This window comes from Mastigoproctus giganteus, chromosome 14 (genome assembly GCF_048544385.1).
Source record: "Mastigoproctus giganteus isolate SK-2022 chromosome 14, ASM4854438v1, whole genome shotgun sequence".
NCBI lineage: Eukaryota > Metazoa > Arthropoda > Arachnida > Uropygi > Thelyphonidae > Mastigoproctus > Mastigoproctus giganteus.
Genome location: NC_143588.1, coordinates 77,200,623 through 77,215,939, shown reverse-complemented (window position 1 = coordinate 77,215,939; position 15,317 = coordinate 77,200,623). Strand labels below are relative to the sequence as shown.

The 15,317-nt window shown below is 37.6% G+C and overlaps 1 protein-coding gene across 1 annotated transcript in view; it reads right to left on the bottom strand.

Annotated features, from left to right (window-relative positions):
• Positions 1–4,489: 4,489 nt before the first annotated feature.
• The window catches only part of LOC150075263 (PHD finger protein 14-like), a 313,155-nt gene continuing 302,327 nt past the window's right edge, over positions 4,490–15,317 (bottom strand). The window contains exons 19-20 of the mRNA XM_090388420.1: positions 11,901–11,998; positions 4,490–4,634 (exon numbers count right to left, since the gene is read on the bottom strand). Of these exons, the coding sequence (XP_090244546.1) occupies positions 4,490–4,634; positions 11,901–11,998 (243 nt within the window). The remainder of the gene's footprint in view (positions 4,635–11,900; positions 11,999–15,317) is intronic.

Sequence of the window (15,317 nt, the reverse complement as noted above, 5' to 3'; positions counted from 1 at the left end):
GGGGATTTCAGAGACGTGGTGTCACACAGATATAAGGAATGCAGAATTGGAATTTGGGGAGTACAATGTCTACAGAAAGGATAGACAGGATAGGAAGGGAGGAGGGGTTATTCTATTAGTTAAGAAATACATAAAATCCAAGGAAGTGAAGCCAGTCGACATTGCTGGACAGTGCAGTGTCGAGTCAGTTTGGTGTGACATAAGCACTGGGAGATCAAAATTGAGAGTAGGAGTGTGCTATAGGCCTAACGACTCTAATGAGTATAATAAGAAACTGTACAGGGAAATAGAGTGGGCCAGTAAATCAGAGAGTCTTATAATGGGGGATTTAATTTCCCAGATAGTGACTGGAATTTGGGGGCTGGTCACTCACACTAGCAAGGCTTTTGTGGATTTATTGGATGATTGTTTTCTACATCAGCATGTTCGGGAGGCAACTAGAGGGAGTAATACTCTTGATTTGATTATCAGTAGTGATTCTTCATGCATTAAGAATCTGCAGGTAAACGAACCACTAGGTGGCAGTGATCACAGTGTGCTGAAATGGGATTTACTCAAAGAGGTAACTACCATTAGGGGTAAAGGGAAGGGTTATTGCTTTCGTAAAGGTGACTACGATGGACTGAGACAGTATTTAAATTCTATACAGTGGGACCAACTGATGATGTTACCAACAGCAAATTCAAAATGGGAAGCATTCAAAGAACTTATCTTGGAAGCTACTAGGCTTTACATACCAACTAAGAAATATTGTTCAAGGTTTAGGCCTAAGTGGATGTCAGATGAACTAATGAGACATATGGCAGAGAAGAAAAATGCATGGGATACATACAAATTAACACGTGACACAGAAGCCTATGATAGATACAAGTTGATCTGTAACCAAGTTACAAAGGAGGTTAGGCAGGCGAAGGCAGATTACGAGAAATACTAGGCAAAGATGCAAATGAAAACAGGAAATAGTTCTTTACTTATGTAAACTCTAGAAGGAAGGGGTTGAATCCGATTGGTCCACTTGATATCGATGGGTCAACTGTTGATGATCCTGCTCAGGTAGCTAACAAACTGAATGAATATTTTGCATCAACATTCACACATGAGGAGTTATTCAGCGAGGGGAATGCCAGAGGTGTATTCAACTCTGGCAGTAAGCTAGAGAATCTTGTAATAACTGAGAGTAAAGTGGAGGAGAAACTGTTGAAGATAAATACAAGAAAGACACCTGGGGTGGATGGGATCTATCCAGTTATATTAAAGGAGGCAGCAAAGGAAGTAAGCAAACCCTTAGCCATAATTATGAGAGCTTCCTTGGACTCAGGGGAAGTACCCATGGACTGGAGATGCGCAAATTTGACCCCAATTCACAAAGGAGGAGCAAAGGGTGACACAAATAATTATAGACCTGTTAGTTTAACTTCTGTTCCTGGAAAATTAATGGAGGCACTGGTTAAAGAAGCACTGCAGGATCATCTAGACAAGACTTCAGTTATAGCTCAGACACAGCATGGTTTTGTTAAGGGGAAGTCTTGTCTGACCAATTTGATTGGATACTATGATGCAGTTACAAAAGAACTGGATGCAGGGAATAACTTTGATATTATATACTTGGATCTTAGAAAGGCTTTTGATACTGTTGCATATGGAAGACTGCTGCACAAATTGGAGCAGTGTGGCATTGGAGGCAAATTTCTGCTATGGATAAAGGGGTGGTTGAGGCGGGAGAAGACAGAGAGTGGTAATCAATGGACACTGCTCATCGTGGACTAATGTTATTAGTGGAGTCCCTCAGGGTTCAGTATTGGGTCCATTATTGTTTTCTGTATTTATAAATGATATTGATGATGGTATATCAAGCTTAATGTCCAAGTTTGCAGACGATACGAAGGTTGGCAGGGTTGTCAAGGACACTACTGACACTATGCTACTGCAACAGGATCTGGAAAGGTTGAGCAGATGGGCTGAGAGGTGGCAAATGAAGTTTAACATTGACAAATGTAAAGTACTACATATGGGAAACAGCAACGTATCAACTCTGTGGTACTACACTGACAGTGGTAGAGAATGAAAGGGACCTGGAGGTGGTTGTGCAGGCAGATATGAAGTTTTCTGAGCAGTGCAGATGGGCTGCAAGAGTAGCTCATGGTGTATTGTCGATGATATATAGGAATTTTTCTAGCAGGGATAAGGAGGTGATTATTCCCTTGTATAAGGCAATGGTCAGACCACACCTAGAGTACTGTATACAGGTCTGGAGGCCTCATTTCAAGAAGGATGTAGAGATGCTGGAACAAGTACAGAGAAGGGCAACAAGATTAGTGAATGGAACAAAGGGGTGCTCTTACGAAGAAAGGCTTAAATTTTGCAGATTACAGTGTCTGGGGACTAGGCACCAGCGAGGTGATCTGATAGAGGTGTATAAAGCCTTGAATGCTTTGAGCATGCTCAATGCTGATGGGATTCTTCCTCTTGCTCAGAATAATCACCTGAGAGGGCATAAATTCAAATTTAGAAAAGACAGATGTAGGATAGACGTGACGAAATTTGCCTTTAGCCAGCGGGTGGTTGGTTGGTGGAATAGACTTCCATCCCTTGTCGTGGAAGTTGATAGCCTAAATAAGTTTAAAGCTCATCTGGATAGGTATTTCGAACGAGCAGAGGGGTGAAGTGGAAGTGGTTATTTTTTTATTTATTTATTTTATTTTATTTTATTTTATTTTTTTGGCTGATGCTGCATAAGCTTGCTTTCTTGCATCAAATGCCTCTACTAATGCTAATGCTAAATGCTATATACTTTCGTAAAAAAACAATACTTTTTATTTCTTAAATTGTGATGTATCTGTATGTGATAGAAAAAAATCTAAGTCATATTTGAAATCACAGCAACATATTTCAGCAGTAGGACCTACTGAAATTCAAACCCCAGTGAACAAACTTATATTTGTAAACTAGTGTAATCATATCATATGTCATATGATTCAATAATAAATCTCCAATATCAAAATATGTAACTGTAGATTAGATTGGAGGAAAATATATTAGCTAAGGAATAATTAATTGTTAATTAATTAATTTATGATAGACAAAATCATAAATGAAATTAGACAATTGAATTTACACTGCAATACCAAGTCTTCCCCATATTAATTTTATTCGGAAATACTATATAGAATTTTTAAGAGCAATTACAGACTGTTACAGTATTGAATGAACAAATAAAAAATTCACAATGTGCAGGACTAAGAGTCTTTCTACAACATGGCTACTTGTTCCTACAGATCAAGAATATTTTGTATTTATTCATTTAGTATTGTTATTTTCATTCTTAAACGATAATTGCTAACTGGCATCTGAAAAAGATGCTAAATAAAGAAGCTGTTACAACATAAGGCTTTGTGCACATATAGAAAAATTCTAAATTAATAAATCAATTAATAGTTCTGTAAAGAAAATTTGTATTTGCATCCTTCTTAATCCAATACTAGCATTAGTATAAATATGCTCTTCTATTCACATCAAATGTTAAATACATACCTTGGCTATAAAGATGCATACATCTTTATACAATTCAAATGTGGGTAAGTGAGGAACAAATATACAGTAATTATTGACCTGCTCATTTTACACTAACACAATTTTAGAATCACTTATGAAAGAACACTAAAGCTTGTTAAGACAATCTTGTCTCCTTTACAGCTTGTGCCCCTGAAGGTGCGGGATTTGTGAAATAAAATGAAAAACAGATGACAGAATATAATTAAATAAAATATAATGGAATAAAGAAGGATTTGATTAGCTGAAGGGGGGAGGCTTCACCTCGTCAGGAACCAACAGCACTAGCATCTAAACAAAACAATGGGACACAGAATTTCAATAATTGCTAAACTTGCCAAAGGGCTGGATTGAAAGGGTACAGTCCCATAATATGCAAACCATTAGAAAACAATATACTTAAATATACTAAAAATTTCATTTTCAGTCTCACTGAAAATGTAAGAATGCCTTGGAAATATTTCACTTATGATTACTGCAAGACAGCACCACATTCTTAATGAAAAATCATAAAAGTATTTTAACAGATATTATATTCTTTCATTTACTTTTTGGTATTTTAGTTCACAAATCTGGTACCTTTGAAAGCACCAACCAAAGAGGACATGATCATCTCAGAAAGCTTTGGTATGCCGTCATAAGTGATTCTAAAATAATTTCTTTCAATTTCAATGCAGAAGTGTAGAAGGAATAGATTTTTATAGAAATTAATAATGGCAGCTAAGATTTAAATTTTAGATTTGAATTTAAATTATTTATAAGTAATTTTGAATCACACCATATATGAGGGTGACAACAATTCTTTTAATTTTTGTCACCTTCATATATGGTGTGAGGGTGACAACAATTAAAAATTAAAGGAAATAGTTATCTTAAATTAAACATAAAAAGAGTAACAATGATTATCTACCAGGTTGTTATTGACTGAGTGGATATAATTTTAAATTACGCACCATCCCTGAGACTTCGTCTTTTTCGGCATGCGTGTCAATGGAGGATCTAAACAAGCAAGATGGTAATGTAACTGGCAGCTATCGCATTTTGCTAACTGATGTTGATCATGAGATTTGTGACATATTCCACATCTATGAAAAAAATATATAAAAATATACTACAGATAAGTAAAGAAGTAAGAATCATATCCTTTTGGTAATACAGTAAGAAATTTTTAATCTAAAAACCTTTTCTTGAAAATAAAATAAAATATCAGTATGTATTCATTAAGTTAATTGTTTTGAAAAAATTATTAACTTAGTAAATATATTACGAAGAATTATTAATGATTTTTAGTTTGGAATTCGAAAATTTTTGAAACAAGGGTTTCTGTTTCAATAAACTGCAAAACTGGCTAGTGTGCACTGCACCATTTAAAAAGTTATTGAAATGTGTAGTAATTGTGACTGTGAATTTTTTTTTTTTTTTTTTTGGAAATGATTAAGTAAAATAAATTTTTCATTTTTACTCTAAAAACAGTACAGATTCTGTTTAAAAAAGCAGCTGTATCAGTTTACATATAAATCTGTTAAAAATTTTGTTATTATTATTATTAACTTCATTTATTATTTTCGAGATTGCAGGATGTGACATTAAGAGTAAGAGATCTGCAGATTACATAATAAGTACAGGTCAATGCTGAAAAAAAGTCGCAAGTTAGGGTTGAATTTGAAAATGTCTGCAATTCTGTTCGGACACAATAGGCAGGAGTATACGATGAGAGTCTTGTCAATCAATTCAGCCCTGAAGAGATTGTACAAGGCTCACGAGGTAGAATTTTTTCTAAGCATGGTCTGTGCTTGCTAACAGGAGAGACTGCTTCTACAGGGATGAGATACACTTAAACAGAAAGGGTGCAAGAATATTTGCTTATGCTATCGAGGCAGTGTTAGGTGGGTTGGAAAACTGCTAGCTTGGGAGGATTCACAGACCAAAAGATTAACTGTAGCTGCAAGCAGAGGTGAAAGTGATTTTTCAATGCTTCTATTGTAATGAGCAGCAGCTTAGAGAGCAAGTTTCTGGGGATTTCAAGGGCTGTTGGGAGTTATCAAGGAACAAGTAAATACATGGATTGTGTTAGGGAAATTTCCTTCATATGTATTTCCAGAAAATTAGTCTACAGAAGTTCAAGTCTAATGTCAACAAATATCTTCTCTCATCTTCTTAACCTCAAACCCAAGCACGGTACTATAGGTTCTAATACCTCTCGTATTTGGGGTTTTCATAAAAAAAAAAGGGGTAACTAAAGAGTAAGAACAGGTACATGTACACCAATGCTAGAAGTATAGTAAATAAATTTGATGAATTTGAAGTGCTAATCAAGGCATCAAAGGCAGATATTGTTGGAATATCAGAGACATGGTGTCACACAGATATAAGCAGTGCAGAATTGGAATTTGGGGAGTATAATGTGTACAGAAAGGATAGACAGGGTAGGAAGGGAGGAGGGGTTATGCTGTTAGTTAAGAAACATAAAATCATACCAAAACAATACTGTTTAATATAACATAAACACTGGGAAAGGGTAAATGAGAGGAGGAGTGTGTTATAGGTCTAATGACTCTGATGAGTACAACGAACAGTTGTGCAGAGAAATAGAGTAGGCCAGTAAATCAGGATGTCTTGTAATGGGAGATTTTAACTTTCCAGATATTGACTGGAAATTGTGGGTTGGTCACTCGCATGCTAGCAAGAATTTTGTGGATTTATTGGAGGATTGTTTTCTACAGCAACATGTTTGAGGGGCAACCAGAGGGAGTAATACTCTTGATCTGGTTATCAGCAGTGATTATTCATGCATTGAGAATTTGCAAATTAAATGCACTAGGCATAATCCTTATGGGTTTTGATAATTAACTATATAATATCGGTGTAAATACACCATAGTTAACCCATAGATTTGAGCTACGATTGTAGCGTAGAAGGCATCGTTTAATTGTATCTCATAATGTGGTTGCCTTCACAACAAGATAGCTACTATTGAATTACTTCAAATAAATAACGCTTCTCTAGTAGAGAAGACTACTGTTATTTATTTTCAGCGTACCACCACCCAGATGATCGTTTTGAAGCTTTTTGGCTTCGTCATCAGTGGGCAGGTAGGTAATACAACAAGCCCTCTCAGTTGCGAAGTTATATCCACATTATGAGAGATGCCAGAAGGGTCTGGTGGTAATGTATTTGGAAAATTAAATGCACTAGGCATAATCCTTATGGGTTTTGATAATTAACTTAAGAAGCGTTATTTATTTGAAGTAATTCAATAGTAGCTATCTTGTTGTGAAGGCAACCACATTATGGGATACAATTAAAACGATGCCTTCTACGCTACAATCGTAGCTCAAATCTATGGGTTAACTATGGTGTATTTACACCGATATTATATAGTTAATTATCAAACCCATAAGGATTATGCCTAGTGCATTTAATTTTCTAAATACATTACCACCACACCCTTCTGTCATCTCTCATAATGTGGATATAACTTCGCAACTGAGATGGCTTGTTGTATTACCTGGGCACCTGCCCGCCCACTGATGACGAAGCCAAAAAGCTTCGAAACGATCGTCTGGGTGGTGGTACGCTGAAAATAAATAACAGTAGTCTTCTCTACTAGAGAAGCGTTATTTATTTGAAGTAATTCAATAGTAGCTATCTTGTTGTGAAGGCAACCACATTATGAGATACAATTAAAACGATGCCTTCTACGCTACAATCGTAGCTCAAATCTATGGGTTAACTATGGTGTATTTACACCGATATTATATAATTAAGAATTTGCATATAAAGGAACCACTAGACGAGAGTGATCACAATGTACTGATGTGGGATTTACTTAAAGATGTAAATACCATCAAGTGTAAAGGGAAGGGTTTTTGTTTTCGTAAAGGTGACTACAGTGGTCTCAGACAGTTTTTAAATTCTATACAGTGGGATCAACTGATGATGTTACCAACAGTGAATTCTGAATGGGAAGCCTTCAGGGACTTAATCTTGGAGACTACTAGGCTTTTCATACCAACTAAGAAATACTGTTCAAAGTTCAGGTCTAAATTGATGTCAGATGAATTAATGAGTAAGTGGCAGAGAAGAAAAATGCATGGTGTGCATATAAATTATCAGGCGACAGATGCCTATGGCAGTTAAAAGCTAGTTTGTAATCAATTCACAAAGGAGGTTAGGCAGGCAAAGGCAGATTACAAGAAATTTTTGGCAAAGGATGCAAAGAAAAACAGCAAAGACTTTTTTACTTATGTAAACTCCAGAAGGAAGGGGATGAATCAGATTGGTTCACTTAACATAGATGGTTTGACTATTGATGATCCTGCTCAAGAGTTGATAAACTGAATGAGTACTTTGCATCTACATTCATACATGAGTTATTCAAGGAGGGGAATGCCAGAAGTATATCAAACTCTAACAGGGAGTTAAATGACATTGTAATAACTGAGAGCAAAGTGGAGGAGAAATTGTTGAATTTAAACATAAAATAGGCACCTGGGGCAGATGGAATCTAACCAGTTATATTGAAGGAGGCAGCAAGGGAAGTAAGCAAACCCTTGGCCATAATTATGGGAGCATCCTTAGAGTCAGGGGAGGTCCCCACGGACTGGAGATGTGCAAATGTATTGCCAATTCACAAAGGGGGTGCAAAGAGTGACACAAATAATTATAGACCTGTTAGTTTAACTTCTGTTCCAGGAAAATTAATGGAGGCACTGGTTAAAGAAGCACTGCAGGATCATCTAGACAAGACTTCAGTTATAGCTCAGACACAGCATGGTTTTGTTAAGGGGAAGTCTTGTCTGACCAATTTGATTGGATACTACGATGTGATCACAAAGGAACTGGAGGCAAAAAATAATTTTGACATCATTTATTTGGATTTCAGGAAAACGTTTGATACTGTTGCAGGTGGAAGACTGCTGTACAAATTGGAGCGGTATAGCATTAAGGGCAAGTTACTGCAATGGATAAAAGGATGGATGAGTGGGAGACGGCAGAGTGTGGTAATAAATGGACACGCTCTATGTGGACTAATGTTACGAGTGGAGTACACCAGGGTTTGGTTTTGGGCCCACTGTTGTTTTGTGTATTTATCAATGATATTGATGAAGGTATATCAGGCTTAATGTCCAAGTTTGCAGGGTTGTTAATGACAGTAAAGACTATGCTACTGCAACAGGATCTAGAAAAGTTAGGCAGATGTGCTGAGAAGTGGCAACTGAAGTTTAACATTGACAAATGTAAAGTACTGTATATGGGTAGCAGTAACCCAATAGAAATGTACTAACTGTGTGGTACTACACTCAGGGAGGTGGAGAACGAAAAAGAACTGGGGTAATTGTGCCGCCATATATGACGTTCTCTGAGCAGTGCAGAAGGGCTGCCAGAGCAGGTCATGGAGTTTTGTCAATAATATATAGGAATTTTGCTAGCAGAGACAAGGAGGTGATTATCCCTTTGCATAAGTAGTGGTCAGGCCAGATTTTAGGAAAGATGTAGAGTTGCTAGAATGAGTATAGAGAAGGGCAACAAGATTAGTGAGAGGAACAAAGGGGTGCACTTATGAAGAAAGACTTAAGTTCTGCAAGTTGCAGCATCTGGAGACTAGGCACCTACTAGGTGATCTGATTGAGGTGTATAAGGCCTTGAATGGTTTGAGCAGGCTCACTGCTGACTAACTCTGCTGCTCACTGCTGACTAACTCTGCTGCTCACTGCTGAAGGGTACTTCCGTTTGCTCAGATTAAGAACCTGAGGTCGCATAGATTCAAATTGAGGAAAGACAGTTGTAGAATAGATGTGTGGAAGTTTGCCTTTAGCCAGTGGGTAGTTGATTGCTGGAACAGACTTCCATCTGTTGTTGTGGAAGTTGATAGCTTAAATAAATTTAAGGCTGAACTAGACAAACATTTGGAATGACTGGATGGGTGAAATGGGAAGTTTTTTTTTTTTTTTTTTTTTTTTTGGCTGATGCTGTATAAGCTTGCTTTCTTGCATCATATGCCTCATCTAATGCTAATCTCTTCCAAACCAGTCCAAACTATTCAGCATCCTCTAGAACTTCAAACTCAGAGAACCTTCTTCTTCCTCATTTATTCCTTCAACTTCCATATTCTGGGATAATCTCCCTGTATTTCCTGAAAATTACAATCTACAGAAATTCAAGTCCTTTTATCATCTTCTCAACCCATGCAACATTGGCTGATCCACTGGTTATATATTGGCTTATGTTACCACCTGTGGATAAATTCAATAAGCATGGGAAAGTTTGGTGAAACTCAAGTAGTTGCTCTTGACATTTATAAGGCTTTTGATCATATTTGGCATAAAGGATTTCCAAACACACTTCCATCTTATGGCTTGCAGACTGCTTTTTTGCAATTGAGTATCCAGTTTTATTTTTGATCACTTGCTGAAGATGATGGTAGACGGCTCTCTCTCTCTCTCTCTCTCTCTCTCTCTCTCTCTCTCTCTCTCTCTCTCTCTCCTCCACTAATGCTGGTATTCCTCAAGGTTCAGTTCTTTCTACAACTCTTTTCTTCTTCTATGTTAATGATCTTCTTCCACTGACAGGAATCCCATCCATAGTTTTGCTGATGACAGCACACTGCATTGCACCTTCCAGTTTGAGATGCCTTGCCCTGCACAAACTGCTTAAACTTCTCAAATATCCACGAACAATTCCTTAAATGCTGATCTCCAGGCAATTCGCTAATGAGGCAAAGATAACTTAGTTAATTTCAACCCTTCTGAGACCCAGTCCTGTTTTCATTCCCACAAGAGTCTACTGCTCCCATGATTATCTTCGATGACACTAAGATCTCTGAGCAACCTCCACATCTCTGTTAGGATTACCTCTACTTCCAATCTCCCTTGGCATAAGCACATCACAAATGTTGCTCCCTCTGTATCATTTGTCATGCAAAGGAAGAAACATTTGTGATGTTGCTTCCTCTGGATTTTTGCTCTTTCACTTTTACTGTTAAAAAACTGTTTTTGCTCTTACACTTTTGCTGTTACTTTTCTTGTAAACAATTACTCACCCTGAACAAATCACAAATCCACCTTTCCATGGAATATTTTTCTCATATCTGGGGTGGTGCCCGCAAAATCTCTCTCTGGCTTCTAGATTCCATTCAAAACAGGGCAGTCAGGTTAATTAACAATGCTTCTCTTACAGAGTCTCCTCACTCTTTGTCTCACAGAAGTTCTGTTTTTGCTGCATGCCTTTTCTTTAGATACTTCCATGGGCACTATCCTTCTGAATTTTCTATACTTGTAGAATGAAAATTCTGTAATAGCATTCATGACATAGTCATACTTGGTACTGGTTAATACATCAGCTTGAAGTGTTTTTTCATTTATTTACTTTTTTATTGGAACTCCTTTTAAGCATAATGACCATTAATGTATATAGCAGGCTATTCATTTTAAAAGAGTATTGTGTTAGTTATGTTCAGTATATTTAAGCTTCTTGTATTTTTTAATTTTATTTACACAAAACTGAGTGTTTTAACACATTAGAATTCATTAATTTTTCAGATCACAACAACAATCATTGTTACTCATGGAGTTTGGCCAGTCATGCAGGATGTAAAAAAAAAAAAAAAATAGAGGAAACATTACGTGGTAGCAAGATGACTTAATTTACCATGTTCTACAGACCTTTCAAGAGCACCCCCTTTGGAATCCCTTTGGTAGTGAATTCAGTTTGTGAAAGTTACTCCTTCCAGAAGTCAACATCTCATCTTCCAACAACATTTTTAAAAGTTCTGATCACATTAGTGTAGGACAATACTGGAATTTCCATTATTTCTATTCTGGCCTCAGCTTCCTATGCACCTGTTTTTGTCTATCTCAACACTGGGTTTTGGTAGCTGACAGTATTTAGGAATCCCTACTGACTGACATGTGACCATATCATGAGTCCTTGGTTTGAATATACTTTTTTTGTTAATGCCAGTGAGGAACTGCTTCTAATAACTTGGCTGGGAAGTGTAGAGAATCGAACAAATCTAGGTGGTGCTATTGCATTTCTAAAAATTTTAGTCAAAAAAAAAAAAAAAAACTAATTAGGTTTTATCTGTGTTGTTTACTTGTGCTTACTGAAAAACAGAAATGTTTTCTGATTGAATTTAATTAATGACATCACAATAAGTAACAAAATAATGTTAATTATTGTATTAATTATAGCATTCATTAATATATTCAGAGCAGAGAAGACTATATTCAAAAATAAAATAAACAAAATACAGTGAACAAAAAAAAAAAAAAAAATAAATAAATAAATAAATAAAATAAAAAACTTAAGTTTTTCAAAAAAAAAGAAATAAATCTAATTAATTCACTTACTCTAGAATAACAGATGCAGACGATTCAGATTTCTTACTATTTCTGCTGGGTGATTTCATTGTTCGTTTCGGTTTCAGAACTTCAGGTAAAGGAAATTTCTGGAAAATAAAAAATGCTGGGTAAAAAAATAAATAAATAAAATTGAATGATAAGTAAACATAAGAGAGAATAGAAGATGCACATTTTAAATGAACCCAATAATCCTACATAGAGCAAGAAATCACCTTGTACCACAATATGTCACTCTGGGCTTTGTTGTGGTCCATTTGATGGATTCATGCCAGCAGGCAAAAGAATGCTGCTGAGATTTAGTATGAAAATTATTTTTTGAACTGAGATAAGTTACAGTTAACACTCAATTATCTTCACATAATTCTTTCAAGTTTTTTCTTTTAATTTTCATTATTTGAAAGAATTTGTTGAAAGTTTATGAAACAATGACTGTCTATAAACTGAACTAAGCTTTCATATCTCTCTCTCTCACGCACACACACACAAACATATTATTCTAGTTATGTCTTTCCAATAGTCTGCTTTTATGTTTTATTATTTCTTTAAACTATGTTGTACCAAACTAAGCTTTCTAAAGGAACTATTGGCTCCAACCTCTATTTGCACAGCAAATATATTGTAGGTGTTCTCATAAAAGTCAATGTACTTTAAACCAACTTGTACAGGACTTTCAAGTCCCATAAATGACAGACTACTAAAACATGGTATTTGTGACCCATTACTGAAGTGGTTACAAGGTTATAGGAGGGGGTATTAAAAGGTTCATACCCTGACCTAGATAAAACATCAGTAGGAAGATGCTGTTTTTAATATAAGTTTCTACATATTCAATAACTAACATGTGAAATTTCATTCCCACAGGCGATCGTACACCAGAGGTGGAGCCTGAAATCTGAGAAAGGACACTATGGTTGACAAAGTGGAGTATCAAGCAGTGATCACGTTCCTGTATTTGCAGGGCAAGAAAGCTCAGGAAATTATGAAGAAATGAAAGCTGTGTGTGGACAGAATTGTCCATCCTATGACACTGTAAAAAAGTGAAAATGGGAGTTCCAGTGCACTCGTATAAGTGTCTTTGATGAGCCAAGAGAAGGAAAGCCATCAGCATCCACAGACAGTGAAATGGTTGCAAAGGTGGTGCTGCTGGTGCTGAGTGACAGATGTGTGACAATTCATTTCATCGCAAATTCAGTGGGAATTAGTTATGGGTCTGCCCACAGCATTTTACATGACCATCTGCACATGTCTAAGGTCTCCAGGTTTGGTTAGTATGGGATAAATGTTGTCGAGGTGGGGTCATCACTGCGCAGGGCCCTGTGGTTGGCAAAGTGGTCACGGGCCTGTAGGTTGTACCCATCCAGGGCACTGGTAGGGTATCCGCACCTTACCAGATCTGCCTTAACCTTAATAATCTCAGTGCACCTCTCCATTCTCAGAACTGGAGTGGGTCCAGGCATGGGTTAGTATGGCTCACACTGTGCTGAGAAGATGGCATGCATGCAGCCATCTTCTCATTCAATAGGTCACACCTGTCCAGTGCCCTAGATAGGTGTGACCTACAGGCCCGTGACCACACTGCCAACCACAGGGCCCCGTGCAACGATGACCCAACCTTGACCACATTTATCCTGTACTACCCGAAGCTGTCGCAACAAATTTCTAGGGTCTTACCGGCTCGTGGGATAGTGTTTACAACTTCCAGGGAGAAAGTTGTGGTCCCTCGTTTCGTGGGTTAAGACACCAGTCCCCCGCCGTACTGCAGAGTGGATTAGTGCAGTGGTCTCAAACTGGCGGCCCGCATCCGGCCCCCCCGAATACATTTCAATTATGTATTTGTTGTAAATACAAATACGGTGCTTATAGTTTTAGAGACAGAAATATGGACTAAGCTTATGTGCGTGACTGCTATTGAAGGAAAAAGAGATAGAATGAATAGGTTGGTTGGGCTTTGTCTTTGTCACTGTATGCTTGTATGCCAGGCCATGTGACTGGGGTAAGGTGGGAGAACTTCCCAAGTCGGTACAATCAGTAAATTTAGTTCACCAGCCGACAGTTGGTGGTGCTTCAGTATTCTGGTGTTTCCGATTTTTTCTATTGAGTTGGTACTTCTGATATATATTTTCCTTGAGTCAGTCACTAGTTGGTTAGCTGGATTCACAGCAGAAAAATTCAGGCCTGTCAGCTGCTTTCAGATCGTGCATTCGGCCCGCATGTAATTTGAGTTTGAGACCACTGGATTAGTGTACCGTATTTTCTGCTGTGATTGCACTGGCTGCTACATTGGGGAAATCGGCAGAAGACTCAGTAATCGGGTCTCTGAGCATGAGAAAGCCATCCATTCGGCAGACATGGATTACTCAGTGATTGCTGAGCACTTATGGTCTACTCAGCACAATGTCGATCCATGCCATGATGTCGAGAGTATTGACCGATCCTGCCACTACTGTCACCGTGTCTGGTTGGAACTGTTCCACATCTCGTGTTGTTGTGGTTCCTTTAACTGGAATAGAGGATGTCGTATCAACCCCATCACTGACGCAACCACCCTCCTAGCTGACAAATGTTGGCACTCAGAGCATTCCCAAGTATTGCAGCTGCAACCGCAAGCCTCCCCTCACCAGCTAATTGCTGCAAGCACCTGTAGCATGCACACATGACCGCCATGGCACGCGCATGATATTCTGTATTTTTACAATAATGGTCACAACTGAAGAAGGGTGTACCCCATCTGAAAGCTTTTGTGTTTATTACTTTTTTTTTTTTTTTTGGTTCCTAACCTAGTTTATTAACCAGAATTCTAACTACAACCTGTTTGTTCCATCTGTGTTTTTCTCAGTGGAACAACATTGTTACTTTAAGAAGACATTTTTAAATAAAATTTGTCTTGTGTTTTGGAACAGAAAAGGGGTTATCCTGACAGATTACCTACCTCATGGTTCCACACTCATCAGAGAATACTACAGAAATCCTTTGAAAGAGTTACGCAATGCTTTGAAGGTGAAAAGGTGTGGAATGTTAACCAAAGGTGTCTGTCTTCTGTCAGACAATGCAACAGCTCACATGGCCATTGCCACCAACAACTTTGTTGCGCAGAGTGACTTTGAACTACAGCAGCACCCACCCTATTCTCCTGACTTAGCACTACCACCAGACTTCTTGTTTCAAGAAATGAAGAAACCATTGCATGGACGTCGCTTTGATTTGTCTCAGGAAGTCAACAATGAAGTGGAATCGTGATTTCAGGCAAAAAGTGCAGCTACGATCAGGGCATTAAACAACTGATCCACAGATGAGAAAAATGTGTTATTATACGTGGTGAGTACACAGAAAAGGATTAAAGTTCTTGTGAAGTTTCACCTTTCTAGGGCATTTCATTTAATTTTCCAAATACATTACCACCACACC